At 39.9% G+C, this 14,014-nt stretch overlaps 1 protein-coding gene across 4 annotated transcripts in view; it reads right to left on the bottom strand.

The window, feature by feature from the left end:
- The window catches only part of ARHGAP6 (Rho GTPase activating protein 6), a 446,194-nt gene that overhangs the window by 45,234 nt on the left and 386,946 nt on the right, over positions 1-14,014 (bottom strand). For all 4 annotated transcript variants that reach the window (XM_006906035.3, XM_025041011.1, XM_015599343.2 and 1 more), the window contains exons 3-5: positions 13,119-13,190; positions 6,376-6,632; positions 3,875-4,070 (exon numbers count right to left, since the gene is read on the bottom strand). In XM_006906035.3, coding sequence (XP_006906097.2) covers positions 3,875-4,070; positions 6,376-6,632; positions 13,119-13,190 — 525 coding nt within the window. The remainder of the gene's footprint in view (positions 1-3,874; positions 4,071-6,375; positions 6,633-13,118; positions 13,191-14,014) is intronic.

Below are 14,014 nucleotides of genomic sequence, written 5' to 3'. Positions count from 1 at the left end.
CCTCTGGAGAGAAAATTAGAGACAGAGTTTTCTCTGATCCAGGTTTGATTTGGGGGGCAAGAGTACTTCCTAAGAGGTATGATGTACTCTCTTCCGGGGCACAGAATGTCTGAATGGTCCTCCTTTTCCTGTGTAAGCCGTTAAATATGGCCGCTGATGCTCATCATCTACATTTATTCTTTCATTGGTGGATCATTTGGGATAATTAATTAGAAGGGCGATGCCAGACTGGAGTGCCGACGGCCATTTTGTAGCCACATGAAGAGAGCTGGTCTCAGAGTAAAATCAGCAAACAGACTGATGCCCTCATGGCATCATTTGAATCCTGGCCCCAGCTGTGCCTAAATCTAGATGTCAAACTCAGACTTCAAGTATGAAAATAGAAATGGGGGAGGGTGCTTTGCTTAAGCTAGTTTTATCTGGGTCCCTCCGTCTTGCCACTGAAAAAGCTCTGACTGGTACGAGATGTGTTTAAATTGGAAAGAATTTAAATATTTATACCATTTCTTTCATCCAGAAATAAAGTAAGCATCTTAATCTGACTAAGTCATGTTTTATATCTCTCGGTAAAGATTTGCAGTTTTCTTCATACACATTTCTTCTTATTACAGATATTCTGGGTATATTACATTTTTGATATTAATATGAATGAATTATTTTATCAGAACAGTACATAAATGATTATTGTTCTTATATAGGAAATGGATATCTTTTTGTATATTTACATTATGGTCTTGCCCCATTGTGTATTAAGTATAAGACTTTTTGAGTTGGTTTTCCAGGTTTTTTTAGTTAGAAAAGATAACATCCATAAATACCGCACTTATCTCTTTGATATGTTATAAGTGGTGTCCTGAATTTCCAGAGTAATTTGAGAGAATCATGGTGAGAGGCTACTTATCTTGGTGCTCTGCTCTTGGGTGGGATTTTGCTTTGCATCTGTTTTCAAAAGATGTCTGTACCCTCATTGTTGCTGCTATTGATGCATTTGCCCCATAACCGAGTCTAACCCCCAGCCTAATTTATTATTTCTACCTCTCCGGGAGCTTGAAAACAGGATAATCAAGCTATTAGAATCAAATCCATAATTATACTTCTTTATCTGCAAAATGAGCATAATAAGTATCCGCCTCAAAAGTTATACAACAATTCAATTAACTAATACAGATAAAATAACTCAGGATCATACCTGGCATCGACTATTATATAAAGAGAAATAGGATCTCACTTAACTGAGTGAGTCTTCTTCGTGCAAAATAGAAAATTTTAATTTAGTAGTAGGTCTTGGCAATTTTTTTAATTTTGGCCACATTTATTTTCTTATTTTCTGATGGTTTCCAAATAGTTGACATTTCTACATAAGTGAGATGTCACAAAAGGGCATTTTCTACACAGGTGGGACTCTTCGTTTGGCTGGATTCCTCCAGGCTGTTCCAAAATGCCCATTTCTATGTACTCGATTATAGTACTTTTCTGTTTGGGAAAAATGACTGAGATTTAAAAAAATAGTTAGTGATCAATTGCTATAATTCCTATATATCTCAATAGCTAATAATTCATTTTAAGTTTTTATAATTACTTATTTACTTTTTTTAGGTAGAGCAAATGACAGCCTTCAGACAGGCAATGCTGTTCTCTGACATAAGCTTTACAGTGATTTTCCTCAAAGAGAAGAAACAGTCTAGGCATTCAGTAACCTTGGCTTAAGACAGTCACTGATAAAAACAAGTGTACATAAAAAAAAAAAAAGGCAAAGAAATGTGACTTTACTGTGTCCTGTCCTAGAAATCGACGTGATCACATTTCTCTCCTTTTCATCAGAAACTGAAATGAAAACTAGACCCAGAGTGCCTGAATCTCAGGCTTAGGGAATTCAAGTAACAAGGACAAGCATAATAAGCAGGAGGCCCGACCCTGAACTCAGCCTAAATCTCAGAAATATAACTCTCAGAAATATGACTCTTCGTGATGTTGTCTAGGTTATTTTTTTTTTAATGTGTGCTTCTTAGAAATTGGAAATCTTAAGGAATTTGACCTAATAATATAGAAAGCATTGCTATGGGTGAGAAATAAGTGGGGAAGAGTGATGTACGCAAACATAGATGGAGCCTAGATCATTGTCCGAGACCAATTTTGAAGAGAATGAAAAGATCTTTGATAAATATTTATAAGGCTAAAGTGAATCAAACTCTTTGCTACCCATTTCAAAAACTGGCAAATAAAGTCTTATAAAAGAATTGTTTTTTGAAGTTTGTTCTTTATCCATTGGTTTACAGTGACTAAGATGATATCTGTTCGATTTTGAACGTCTCTTATTTTTCTAGAGCTATTTCGTTTAAATGACATGAAAACGTGGAATAGAATGTCAAAGCCTTGAGAGATCACCCAGGTTACCGTCTTTCCTTTAAGCCCTAAACTGCACTTTATTCCAAAAAAAGAAAGTGAACTGCCATTTGTTGTTGTTTGGTTTTTTAAAATAAGCTTAAATGGAATTTATTTTCAAACAGAAAATAAAAAGACATACCAAGTTTTCTTTTATGAAAGCAGTTACTCAAACCTAGCACTGGATTTTTGTACGATTGGAGTAGAATTTTCTTGTTTTGAATTCTTTAAAATGCTTACAGTTCACTCCCTACATACTTTATAGGAAAAAATTATAATTACAAAAGCATGTGGCTCTTTTTCTACCTCATAGTGAAATTGAAGCTGAATTTACATATTCAAAGTACTGAACTCTTTAGTTGCTAAGCTATTTTTAAAACCAATTCTGCTCAAACAATATTTATTGAACATCTACATTGTGTTATGATACTAACTTGAGAATTCAAAATAACTAAGACCTTTACCTTGTCCTCCGGTTAACCTTCCAAGAAGAGACAGATACACACACACACACACACGTGCACACATATATGTTAAAGTTTTGTATAAACAAAATTTCAAAGCATATTAAGTCACTCATATTTTGTCAAGTGATTTCCATATAAAATGAGTTGATTAAGAGATTTCGATATACTCTTAATAATTTTTAATAAAGTTCCATTTTATTAGAAATAAATGAGAATATTGATAGTATTTACATCTACGTAATAGCCTCAGAACTTTCTTTGCTTTCTGCTTCTTTTTTATCTTTATTACAATGAGCATATTATTTATATGGTAAAGAAGCAATTAAGAGATTTTCTCATGTCCATAAAATATATGCTAACACTATAGCACACAAATTTACATTATGGAAATGGCAGTTTGATGAGCCAAGTCTAAATTTCAGTAACATTTAAAAATAACTGTACAGTATTTTTAAGTCAACATCTTAACTGGAACTGAGTAGTTATAAGGGTCATCATGAAGACATTTTAAGTGGACGTCCTTCTGCAAAAATGCAAATAGCTATATAGAAACCTGTTGTCAAAAACTATGTATTTAAAAAAGCTATGGATTTTCTATTCGCTTAAGAAATGGTTTTCAAATCTTTTTTTAAAAAAAGAAGCTGGAATCTTATGTTTTGAAGAAAGCCTTATGAATAACTTTAAAGGACAAAAAAGATAAAAGTGGCCCCGCTCTGTTTGATGGGGGCTCTGGGGACAGACCCAGTCCAAAGGTCTTGCTTTCCCCTAAACTTCTTGACCTCCAGGGTCACCTCTGAGGACTCTTGGGGTCTCAGCAATCTGATGTCATCAAGTGGATCTCTTCTCCCCCCAAATCTTGGTTAACTCAGTAATCTCTTAAGCAAACACTCAGCTATCTTCACAAAGAAAACTTTGGCCCAGAGATCGATCGAATGAACGCAGAATAAAAATGGGTGCTTAAATGAATGATGCCTGAATCGATGAAAGTCTTTAGTACGTGCTTGCCGACAGATAAGTCTGCTTACCATGTTTTTCTAGATGTTGACAGCAGCTGTCCACCAGCCTGGGGACCTGTCTGTAAATAGGATTCAGACTGAGTTTCTTATCTCTGGCTTTTTCTTTTTTATTTTGAGCCTCGGCAGGCAAGGAGAGTTGTAAAGCTTCTAGCAGTCGAGACTGATTGTCATCAAGATCTGTGATAGAATCCACAGACATCGCACCCTGCAAATTACATGTAGACATAAACAAAGAGTGAAGATGGAGAAAATAAAAATGGCTTTCCATAGATGCCATCTAAAAAATACTTTTGCCTATGATTATTTATCACACTTGAAATAATGCTGCTTGATTTAATTGTACTGTTTGTATTTTAAAAGGGAAAGAATTAACGCCTTTTGAAAAAAGTGAGAAAACCTCCACAGTGTAGGGTAAGGTAATGGCAGCTACAATTTCAGCAATAGACAACATTTTCCAAATGAAAGACAAGAGATGGCAAACACATATTTAAAACATTTTGACCCAACCACTTCGTTCCTTGAAACAAGAAGGAAATCACATACTCAACGAATGAGGTAAAGTCAGAGAAGGCTTGTGAATAAAAAAATCTAAAAAAAAAAAAAATGACTCTAGGAAGTAGATTTTTTTTTAAATAGGAAGATTCCATAAAACAGTCTGCTTGGTTTCCCCCAGAAGCAGCACAGAGGACTTTAGTAAGGAAGTGGTCCCAGGAGACAGCTGCGGGGAAATGGGGGAAATGAGAAAGGGAAGGGAAGGGAAAAGAGCCTCCGAAGGGACCGTCGCCAAGCCTATGACCACTCTGGGCAGCTAAAGCCCAGCGCATGGGGACCCGTGGGAGACGGTGTAGGTCGAACATCTCGGAGCTATCCCCGCCAAGGTGTCAGGGCGCTGGGGTACTTATACCCCAAGCTTCAAGAGTCATTGACTAAGGGCAGCTTCTGGTAGGGACAGGGAGGTGACCTTAATGCCTCAGTGCTTGCAGCTTGTCATCTGCATGTGGGCTTCCTCTGGCCATCAGAGAGAGCCTTCAGCAAAGCGATGTGGCGCTGGCAGGTGGAGGGAGGGCTGGCCTGCTAGGAACGGTAAAGGCTGAGGGGAAGAGAACAGGGCACCAACCACGTCCGTAGAGCCACCCATCCTCTGATAAAGCATAGAGGAAGAAGTTGGCTGCTGGTGTCGCAGCAAGGCCTGGCCAGAGGAGAGGGCATTTTGGGAGGCCGATTACTTAGCCCTAGAGTCCCAGAAAGCTCTAACATAGAGCTTTGGTGTTATTGCCATATATGGATTTGTAGACACAGTCTGAGAGAATGTCGGGATTGGAAGAACAATTCCATCATGTAAATTCAAATATTCCATAATGTTGTCATTTCTTTAGCTTTAAACATAGCCAAAGCCTTGAAAAATAGCAGTGTCTCAAGCAGCCCTCTATCCTGGACAGGTGCTGAATGTTGAGGGCTGATTGAGAAATAAAGATTTTAAGTGAGAAGTGTCTGGGGTTTTAACTAGGGTACCAGTCAATGGCTGGAAGTGACAAAGATTTGGGGCCACCAGCTGAGAGGAGAAGGAGAGAAGATTTCCCAGTGACCTAGGAAATTTTAGAGATGTTTACAACTGACTCAGCCAATCACCAACCAGTTTGCCTGAAATGTGAAATTCGAAATGTCAAATAATAGCACCGCGCCTAGAACAAAGCACTCACTCAACAAATGGTACCCTATTGTTACAGTGTTGATTTGTAAGATTATATCTATATACATATACATACATATACGTGTGTGTGTGTATGTACACACATGCACAAACACAGAGAGAGAGAGAGAGAGAGAGAGAGAGAGAGAGAGAGAGAGGTGACTGGAAGTGAATGGTCTTTCTTGCTGGGGACATTAGTGGACACTTCATCTTTAGAGATGACACATGTGACATATTTAAAATCAGACATGCTGAGAGACAGCTCAATGTCACAGATCCGGTGGCTCCCTTAGCCTCGCACACCTTGTCAAAGACTGTGCCTCTCAGGGAGAGAGAGAGAGAGAGAAAGAGAGAGAGAGAGAGTTGTGCTTGAGAAAAAGAATTTCCAGTGATAAGGAAAAAAATCTCGTTGTTTATGAATTCACTGGGCCAGGCATGGTTCTCAGCTGGAGACAAAGAGATTAACAAAAACATCTGGCCCTGTCCTTAAGCCTCACGGTCTCGTGGGAAAGTCTGCTAAGACAATGGAAGACTGCAATAGAGCAGGATCAATGGCGATGTCGCAGAATGTTCAGGATATCACGGGCATATGGATAATCGAGGAGGGGCCCCCGATGGCTTTGAGAGGGATCAGGGGAAGGCTTTGAGGGTGTGCCAGGTGCCATATGGCCAGTGCAAAATCTCTCTGAATGGGGTTGTCGACAGATACTTGGACACAAACGACATTCTCGGTTTTCACAGGAGCAAAGACTTGAAAAATAACCTGCCACATTTTCGGCTGTCCTAGTACTGGCAACGGAGAAAACATTGGCCAACTCACCCTCCTCCTGGCCCGAGGAGCCGGTTCCGGGGTGTTTGGGGACGTCGACTCATTTGGTGTTTCCGAGGTGGAGCTGAGAGATGAGTTACTGCTCGACAGTTCTTTGTTTTGTCTTTTATTTCCAAACGGGAGGAGGGAAGCCACGAAATCAGATGCGTCCTTCTGCTCATCCCGCTGCAGGTCTTGCTTGAGTTTATAGGCCCGGTCATTTGCAATGACTTGGGATAAGGGCATTCCAAATGCCTGCGGGACGAATTCTGGAATGGAAAACAAACGTTCGTTTTCAAGAAAGACCAGTGAAGACTCACTCATGTTTCAGACCTCAGGGCAGACATATTCAAATGGCTGTTTTCAGGAGAATTTATTGATCAATCTAAATATAGGATGACTTTCGTGTTTATCGGGAGTGGCCAAAGATTCTATTTCAATAAAGAAAGCTAGTATGTATAAAGAACACAGGTTTTAGAAATCTAGGCCTCTAGTTTTTTCTCTACGTAGCTCAAGTATGTTTTAAAGGAAATAACTTTATAGAGAACTATGAAGTTTTGATAGAATGTCTGTAATATTTTATCCTCATGCATACACAGTTTTACAACTGTTAGTCTTCAATTTATAGGTCTCAGGAGCCCGCAAAGCTTACAAGTCACTTCTCCATTCATCCAACAGGCACTTATGGAACACCTATGATGATGCGCCGTGTCAACTTACACATTGGGGAGTACAAAGCTTACAAAAGGTAGGGCCAGTCTTTGCTCTCGAAAGGTTCCGAGAGTGGGGTAGGATGAGGAAGCGCAGAGTCAGGTGTATCAATAAGTGTAATACCGTCTATCACGTGCCAGAATAGAGATGCATGAAGCGAAGACCGACATTCAGTTAAGTGGATACTCTCTGGGGCTCCTAGTGAAAGAGCCAGCCCACGAAACCTGCTCTCATGAAGTCTGCTCTTTTTCCTTTGTGTTCCTTATCCCCACATGACAGCCGGGTTGGGGCTGTCATGTCACTCTCATGACCTGTACTCAAGCCATTCTGCGGGCCACACGTGGAAGTGGACTCTCACCACTAAATGTCCAGTGAAGGGCGCAGGGTACAATTTGTTAAATCCTCTAGTAAGGACAATTTCGGGGAAGGAGCATAGTGCAGAAATCTAAGCCTTTATTTGAAGATGTACATCCAGTTGCTCTCCATATCTCTAGTAATTCGTTACACATACATTGTAAGTATATGGATCCATGGGACTATGCATCTTATGGGCAATTATTTAGATTCACGCTGGAGAGCGTCAAGAATTCAATTAAATGAATTATTTCTTTTAGATTCAAAATTTGGTCTCTGGAAGCAGCAAATTAGAGTCTAGCCTCTCCCTTGTTTTTATAACCCCTATGAATAAAACCAGAATGATCAAGGGAAAACAATTCTAAAGCTGTTTGTTCTTTGAAAGAAAAGACTAACATTAAATCAGGTGGAAAGAGGCTTTAAAAGGGTTTCTTCTTTGATCCATGGTGACATTTTCAACATCGCTGAGCCAATGGCCAAGTCTACATTAAAAGCAGAAATGGAACTTGAAAAGTCTGCACCTCTGGTTCTATCAAAACATGCAATTTATTTTGAAGTAGAAAATAAAAAGTTCAGAATTTTGGTTCAGAATTTTGGAATGTTCAGAAGGTGCCTACCATTCATCAACAAACTAGGTGGCACAAATAATACAAAAACTAATTTAGACATTTGTTTGAGTGATCAATGTGGACAATGTAGCAAGATGCAACCCTCAGTGCAGGTAAAAGGCCACCTCCACGACTAGCAAAATTAAAAATGAAAGGGGACCAAGCCAGCCCACCTGCTGTGCACTTTGGGACTTACATGTAAACCAGTGCTGCCTTTTCTCTGGGAATAATCAAATAAATAGTCTTACTTCAAAAAGGTCAGAGACAATCTAGAAATATGTAGATAGTAAGGCTAACGGCTACACAGAGTATACAAAACCTGTTAGGGGTTAACAACAGCAAAAAGGATATTGATAAATGTATCAGGTGACATGTGTCTCTTCACATAGGTGTCCTCATAGCAGGATTTAATATGAAATGGGGACTACTGACTCCTCTCCTAGCCACGTTTTCTATACAGGGAAAACCGAGCAGACTCGTTTAAAGATTTCTAGTATCCCTAGAGAATAAAAAGAAGAAAAATGGTTTCCTCTACAATTTGTCATTTTAATATCCGAAAGTCTGTCACTCTACTTGTAAATCAGAATAATTGAATACAAATTAAATAGGTGGCATACATGAACTCATTTGCTGCCAATTTTTATTGCTCTTTTATTTCCATTCAAGAGATGTAGCCAACTACAATAGATTTTTATTTCTAATAGCCTTTCTTTCCTGGTTGAGTGTGTTTTTTAGTGATAGAGTCGGGATAGGTCTCTCATTTCTTGTTGCTTTCTCCCGAAGGCTCTTAAGAGCTTCAGCAAGGAGACATCTCTATGCTGTAAACTTTTGTGCTGCGGTGTCTAATCTCTGTAAAATTCTAGGCAGGATTCCTTGAATATTATTGCTTCTCACGATAATGGCTATTGTGAAATTGAAGATTCATTACAAGTCTTTTGAGCAGAACCCTCCTTTATGTGTAAATAAAGTGTTAGGCACACATGCTTGTCTGTGCGTTCAAAGCTCTTCTGTTAAAAGGAAAAAAGAACCTAGAGGCTCTGTGATAACCGTGGCTAATCAAGTTGATAATAGGTTTTTAAAGCCCTAAGGACATTACCGAAGACTCAGTGTTCTGGGGCCAGAGACAAAATGAATCAGACTCTTATCTATGGTGTGTGTTCGCCAAGGAAACCGCTTCCCCTGCTGTCCTCATTAGTAGCGACTGTCTACTCTGTCTTCCCACGAACTACGGGGTCAGGAGGTGGCACACCATCTTCTTTGCTCCCTACTGCAACTCACAGGTCATCCCCCTCCCGCTGCGTGGCAGAAATCTGCTACTGCAAGGTCCCCCATGGCTCCTGCTCATTGCTCTTCTTTATTGTCACTGATTTTGACTCATAGTGAGACTCTCGAACTACCGTCATCCTGGGTGGCTCGGATGCCTATTTAAATGACCCATCCGATTCTCTGTCCTCACATCTCCTTTATCTTCTCGTTCTCCTCTTCCTCTGCATGCCGCCTTTGTCACCCGCTCCCTCTGCCCCATCCTGGACCTTGTCCTCACCCGAAGTGATCCTACCTCTGGAACCAGGCTTCCTTCCTCCACCCTGGTCTCTCCCAACCCCAAGTTCATGTTTTACGTTGCAGTGTGGCAATCTGTTTAAACACACCGTTAAGCTGTCCCGTCCTCACTACACTTGGATCGTGTCTCAACGCTCTCAGCATGCAGACCAAAAGTTGTGCTGTGGCTCACGCAGTCCCGTGGAGGTGGCCCTTTCCTGCTCTCTCCTGGGATCGCATGCCCCCTGGTGCTCTCATCTCCAGGAATGGCACTCGATGACAGCATTCAACGCATTTTCTTTCAGAATTCCTACACAGTGATGACTGATACTTGATTTTTCTACTGCTATTTAATAGGATGCAAAATAAAGTTGTATCAATTATTCCTATATAGTGCTATTTCACAGCTCACATATAGTAACTTACTTAGATTACCAGGAATAAGATAACATGGCTGCATATGATTTCAGCATAAAGAAAAGTGCCAGACCTGAACGATCCCCAGATTTTATGTCGATAAACATACGGCACAATCGGAGATTCTCCTGTGGAGAGGTGACCCATCCCCCAGATTTATGTCACAATAAAATCCATTCACCTGGTGTTCTGATTAGGGATTACATTAAGTGGAACAAAGTAGCTATCTATAAATCTTTTTCCCCAAAGTGATTTCTTTTTGATACAAGCAAGAAATTTTCTAACATTCTAGAAGTTTCAAGAATACTCTTTGGTTGCCAAGTAACTTAGCTCAGAGAAGTTAAGGGCTTGGAAATATTCTGAATGCAAATGTTTTCTGAATCAGCATCAGTCTTGAATTAGTTTCCATATGGAAATCAAAAGACATAGGGACCCTGCTTAATTGACAGGAGGGACACAGGAGTGTCACATGATCTTCTGTATATTGTGTCAAGGCGATGAAATAAAATAGAGGACATGATTCATTCTGATCGAATCAATTAATTGATTTAATTGAATTAATATAGCAGCATAGCAAACATTTAGTGAATCATTCTTTATTGGGAAAGCACTTGGATTCTAATAAGCCACTCCTATTTATTTTTAGATGATCTAACCCAAGAGGTCATTTTGAGTTTCCTGTTTTCCTTCTTTTACTCTTGGATTCAAATAATTATCATTTTTCACATGTGCAGCTGTTATGAACCCAAACGCTAATATTCGAAGGGAGGAAAATCACGAGACCCGATTATGACTGTGCGAGACCCGCGTTCTCCCCACTCACACCTTGGGTCCCAGGACTCCATGTAATGGATGTGCTGACACAGACAGACAGGACTTTATGTTCAGAAAAGACACCACATAATTAAGCTTCACTTAAGCCTAGGACATCTTCTTTATAAAGATCGTAGCTACTTTAAAAAAGAAACAAACATCTTTTGCCACGAAGCCTGATATCTCTCCCCTTAGTTGGGTAGGCATTGTGCCTTTTCTCTGGAACCATCAGGACCTGACTTTTTTACCTAGCCAGCTCCCCGTGCAGCCTTATAGAACACTGCCAAGTTTTCAGTGAGCCTATATAATATATGAATACGATTTGGTCTTTAAAAAGTGCAGTGGCCCCGTGCATGTTGGCCGATTAGTTTCCCTGGCCCCTTCTTCCCTCCTTCCCTGCTCGCTCACATTCTTGCTTCCTGCTATTCTATGATATAAACAAGCACACGTCCATTTCCCTCTGTCGACGGGACTCAAAAATCTCCCACAAAAATGCTCATTCTGCTCAGTCTGGCCTGAATGTGCACAGCAGAAGAATCTCTTGAAGTCTACATTACGAGTATCCAAATCTCAGTATCAAGGCCATCATCCTAGAACAAATCAGCATTAGAGATGACACATTACTAATATAGTGGTCTGAATAATCCCTTTGATGTACCCCATTAACATCAAAAACTACTCTCAATCTAGCAAGGTAAAAGTGGTCTGTGGCGAGAAGAGGATGGGTAAAAACTCTAGTTGAAAAAAGCTGCCCGGCTACTAATATTCATTTAAAAAATAAGAGCAAGAGTATATGAGCCAATTAAATAGAATACAATTTAGTAGAGAATTATAGGTACCTGGGTAAGCGGTAGCGCCCTCTGCCTGCGTTACTCTAGCAGCAGATTCTACTGTCATCGGACATGCCCTGGTAGGTTTACCAGTGAAAATGGCCCAGAGTTCTCACCTTAGAAGTTGTACCTTAGTAGTTTATAAAGCTACTCGTGCCCAGTACCCTACAGATGAATGGAATCGGACTTTCTGGAGTGGAGGATCGGACATTGAAAGTTTTAAAGGTTCAACAAATTATTCTACTGTGCAGTCGGGGTAGGGATCACAGACATTTTCGCTCCTTTTCTCTGCTTGGAGGTAAACATTTGAAATGTCTGGAGATGTTATAGTTGGGGATGGTGCTACTGGCATCTAGTGGGTAGAGGCCAAAGATACTACTAAACACCTCACACGATATGCAGGACAGCCCCCGTGACAAAGATTATCCTGTCTAAAACATCAGTAGTCTCGAGGTTGAGAAATCATGCTCTAAGAGAATTAAACATTGGCTTTCCATTCTTTAGAATTATTTAGCTCCTTTTAGTCCAAAGAACCAAAGGTCATGTCCTTCTAGGCATGGTTCAAGGTATGGGTGTAGAGCCTGGGATTGAGGGTGCGGGCTAGGTCTTGTCCAATACTGATCGCTATGCATTTATTTTTATACCTTCAGTTCTATTGCCTTCTATTACTTTTCAAGCAGATATTCAATTGTCCCAGATGAGGCACATGGCTCTCTTTACTCAATACTCATTTACTCTGTCACGTAAAATAAAAATACATTCATGTGACCATAGCATTCAGCAGTCATTTCGGATAGGACTATAGAAGCAAGCTACAACAAGCTGTGCCGTACTGTGCTAATGGAGGCCAGATGCCCACTGTGTGGGCTCGATGAATACTAGTTTGAAATAAAGACAAATAAACTCTGAAAGAGTAGCAAAAGTGTCGATTCCCTAAATAGACATAGAAGGGGACACAAAACAGTAAAAAGAGCATCAACAATTTCCAAAATATATAGGGCAAAGACTAAGCACGCTGTGATCTAAGAAAAAAATGGTGAGAATGGCTCATCTTCAGTATCCCATAGCATGAGACTGCTTCTTTCCAGTAGTCATGGTAGGCGAATCCAAACCTTTTCTCATTCAACTAGCCCTGCCTAAATATCTGAATCTGCCAGACAGCTGGTTAGCGTTAGAGATGCTATCCATGGCTACTCAACCCAGGTTCTCTTTATCCATAGCTGATTGGCCAGAATCATAATTGGAACCAGAAACTTGGCTGAAGTCACACTTTGCTCCAACCAGTTGAACTCATCAATTCAGTACAGGGCCACTCGAACACAAAAGAGTAGACCAAAACAACCTTTAATGACATTCCATCATAGAAATCTAGTTTACGTAATAGAGTTGAACCGCGTAAATCTATGCAATTCAAAAGCCCCACCAAATTCAACCATTATGCTCCATGGAAGATGCATTTGCTTTAGTTCATTCTGTCCCTTACCTCTGTCTTTGTTTTTCTCCTTCCCTAGTGAATCCAGTTTCTTTCTCAAAGATTTCTTTCTCTTTTGTCCATCTGTAAATATTAAAAGAATGGAAAGTTGTAAAAACAAGCATACAAGTGACATTTAACATCGATAATTCCATTTGAGCAACGGTGTGACTTCTCAACGGTGTGACTTCACTCATAATTTGGCATTTTAAACAGATTAAAGGCCCTGAAAATCCATGGAAGTCCCTGACTTGGATTGCACACATCACCAGCATCTTAGTGTACACTCTTAAATTTTGTTCCAATCATGGAAAGTACAAGAAACTTACCTCACTCGGAAGTAATTTAGTTTTGACATTTAGATATATTTGCTTTTACTATTACATGAGTCTCTTCCTATTCTTCATGTTTATGCAAACCAGTGTCATCTTGAATCAAGATGACAAGAGTCAACAATACGTACGGCTTTGATGGTCACGAGCTAGTACAGTGTAACTGGAGAAGGAAATGAATTTGCGGGTCCAAAGAACTCAGATGTCATTATTGCTGCACCATTTACTAACTGCGTGACTTTGGACACGTCTCAGCGTCCTCGTCTATAAAGTGAGAATTTCATAGGGTTGCGAAAATTAAATGAAACGATGCATATAAAGTGCTTTAATGGGGACCCTGATGCATTAATTCAGATGTACTTTTTAGGGGGCGGGGGGAGGTTGCATAGTATTCTATAGTGTTGCCGTACCATAATTTAATTAACCATTCCCCACTGATGGACATTTGGGTTGTTTCTAATTTTTCACTATAATAAGTAAGGCATGTATTCTTTTATCATTTTGTCCTTGTGACCAATGTACTTAATACGTCTGGTTAACTCACCAAATAATAAAGATACCACTCATATCAGTAGG

The sequence above is a fragment of the Pteropus alecto genome, unplaced genomic scaffold (genome assembly GCF_000325575.1).
Source record: "Pteropus alecto unplaced genomic scaffold, ASM32557v1 scaffold511, whole genome shotgun sequence".
NCBI classification, from domain to species: Eukaryota; Metazoa; Chordata; class Mammalia; order Chiroptera; family Pteropodidae; genus Pteropus; species Pteropus alecto.
This window is presented reverse-complemented; position numbering and strand designations above follow the sequence as displayed.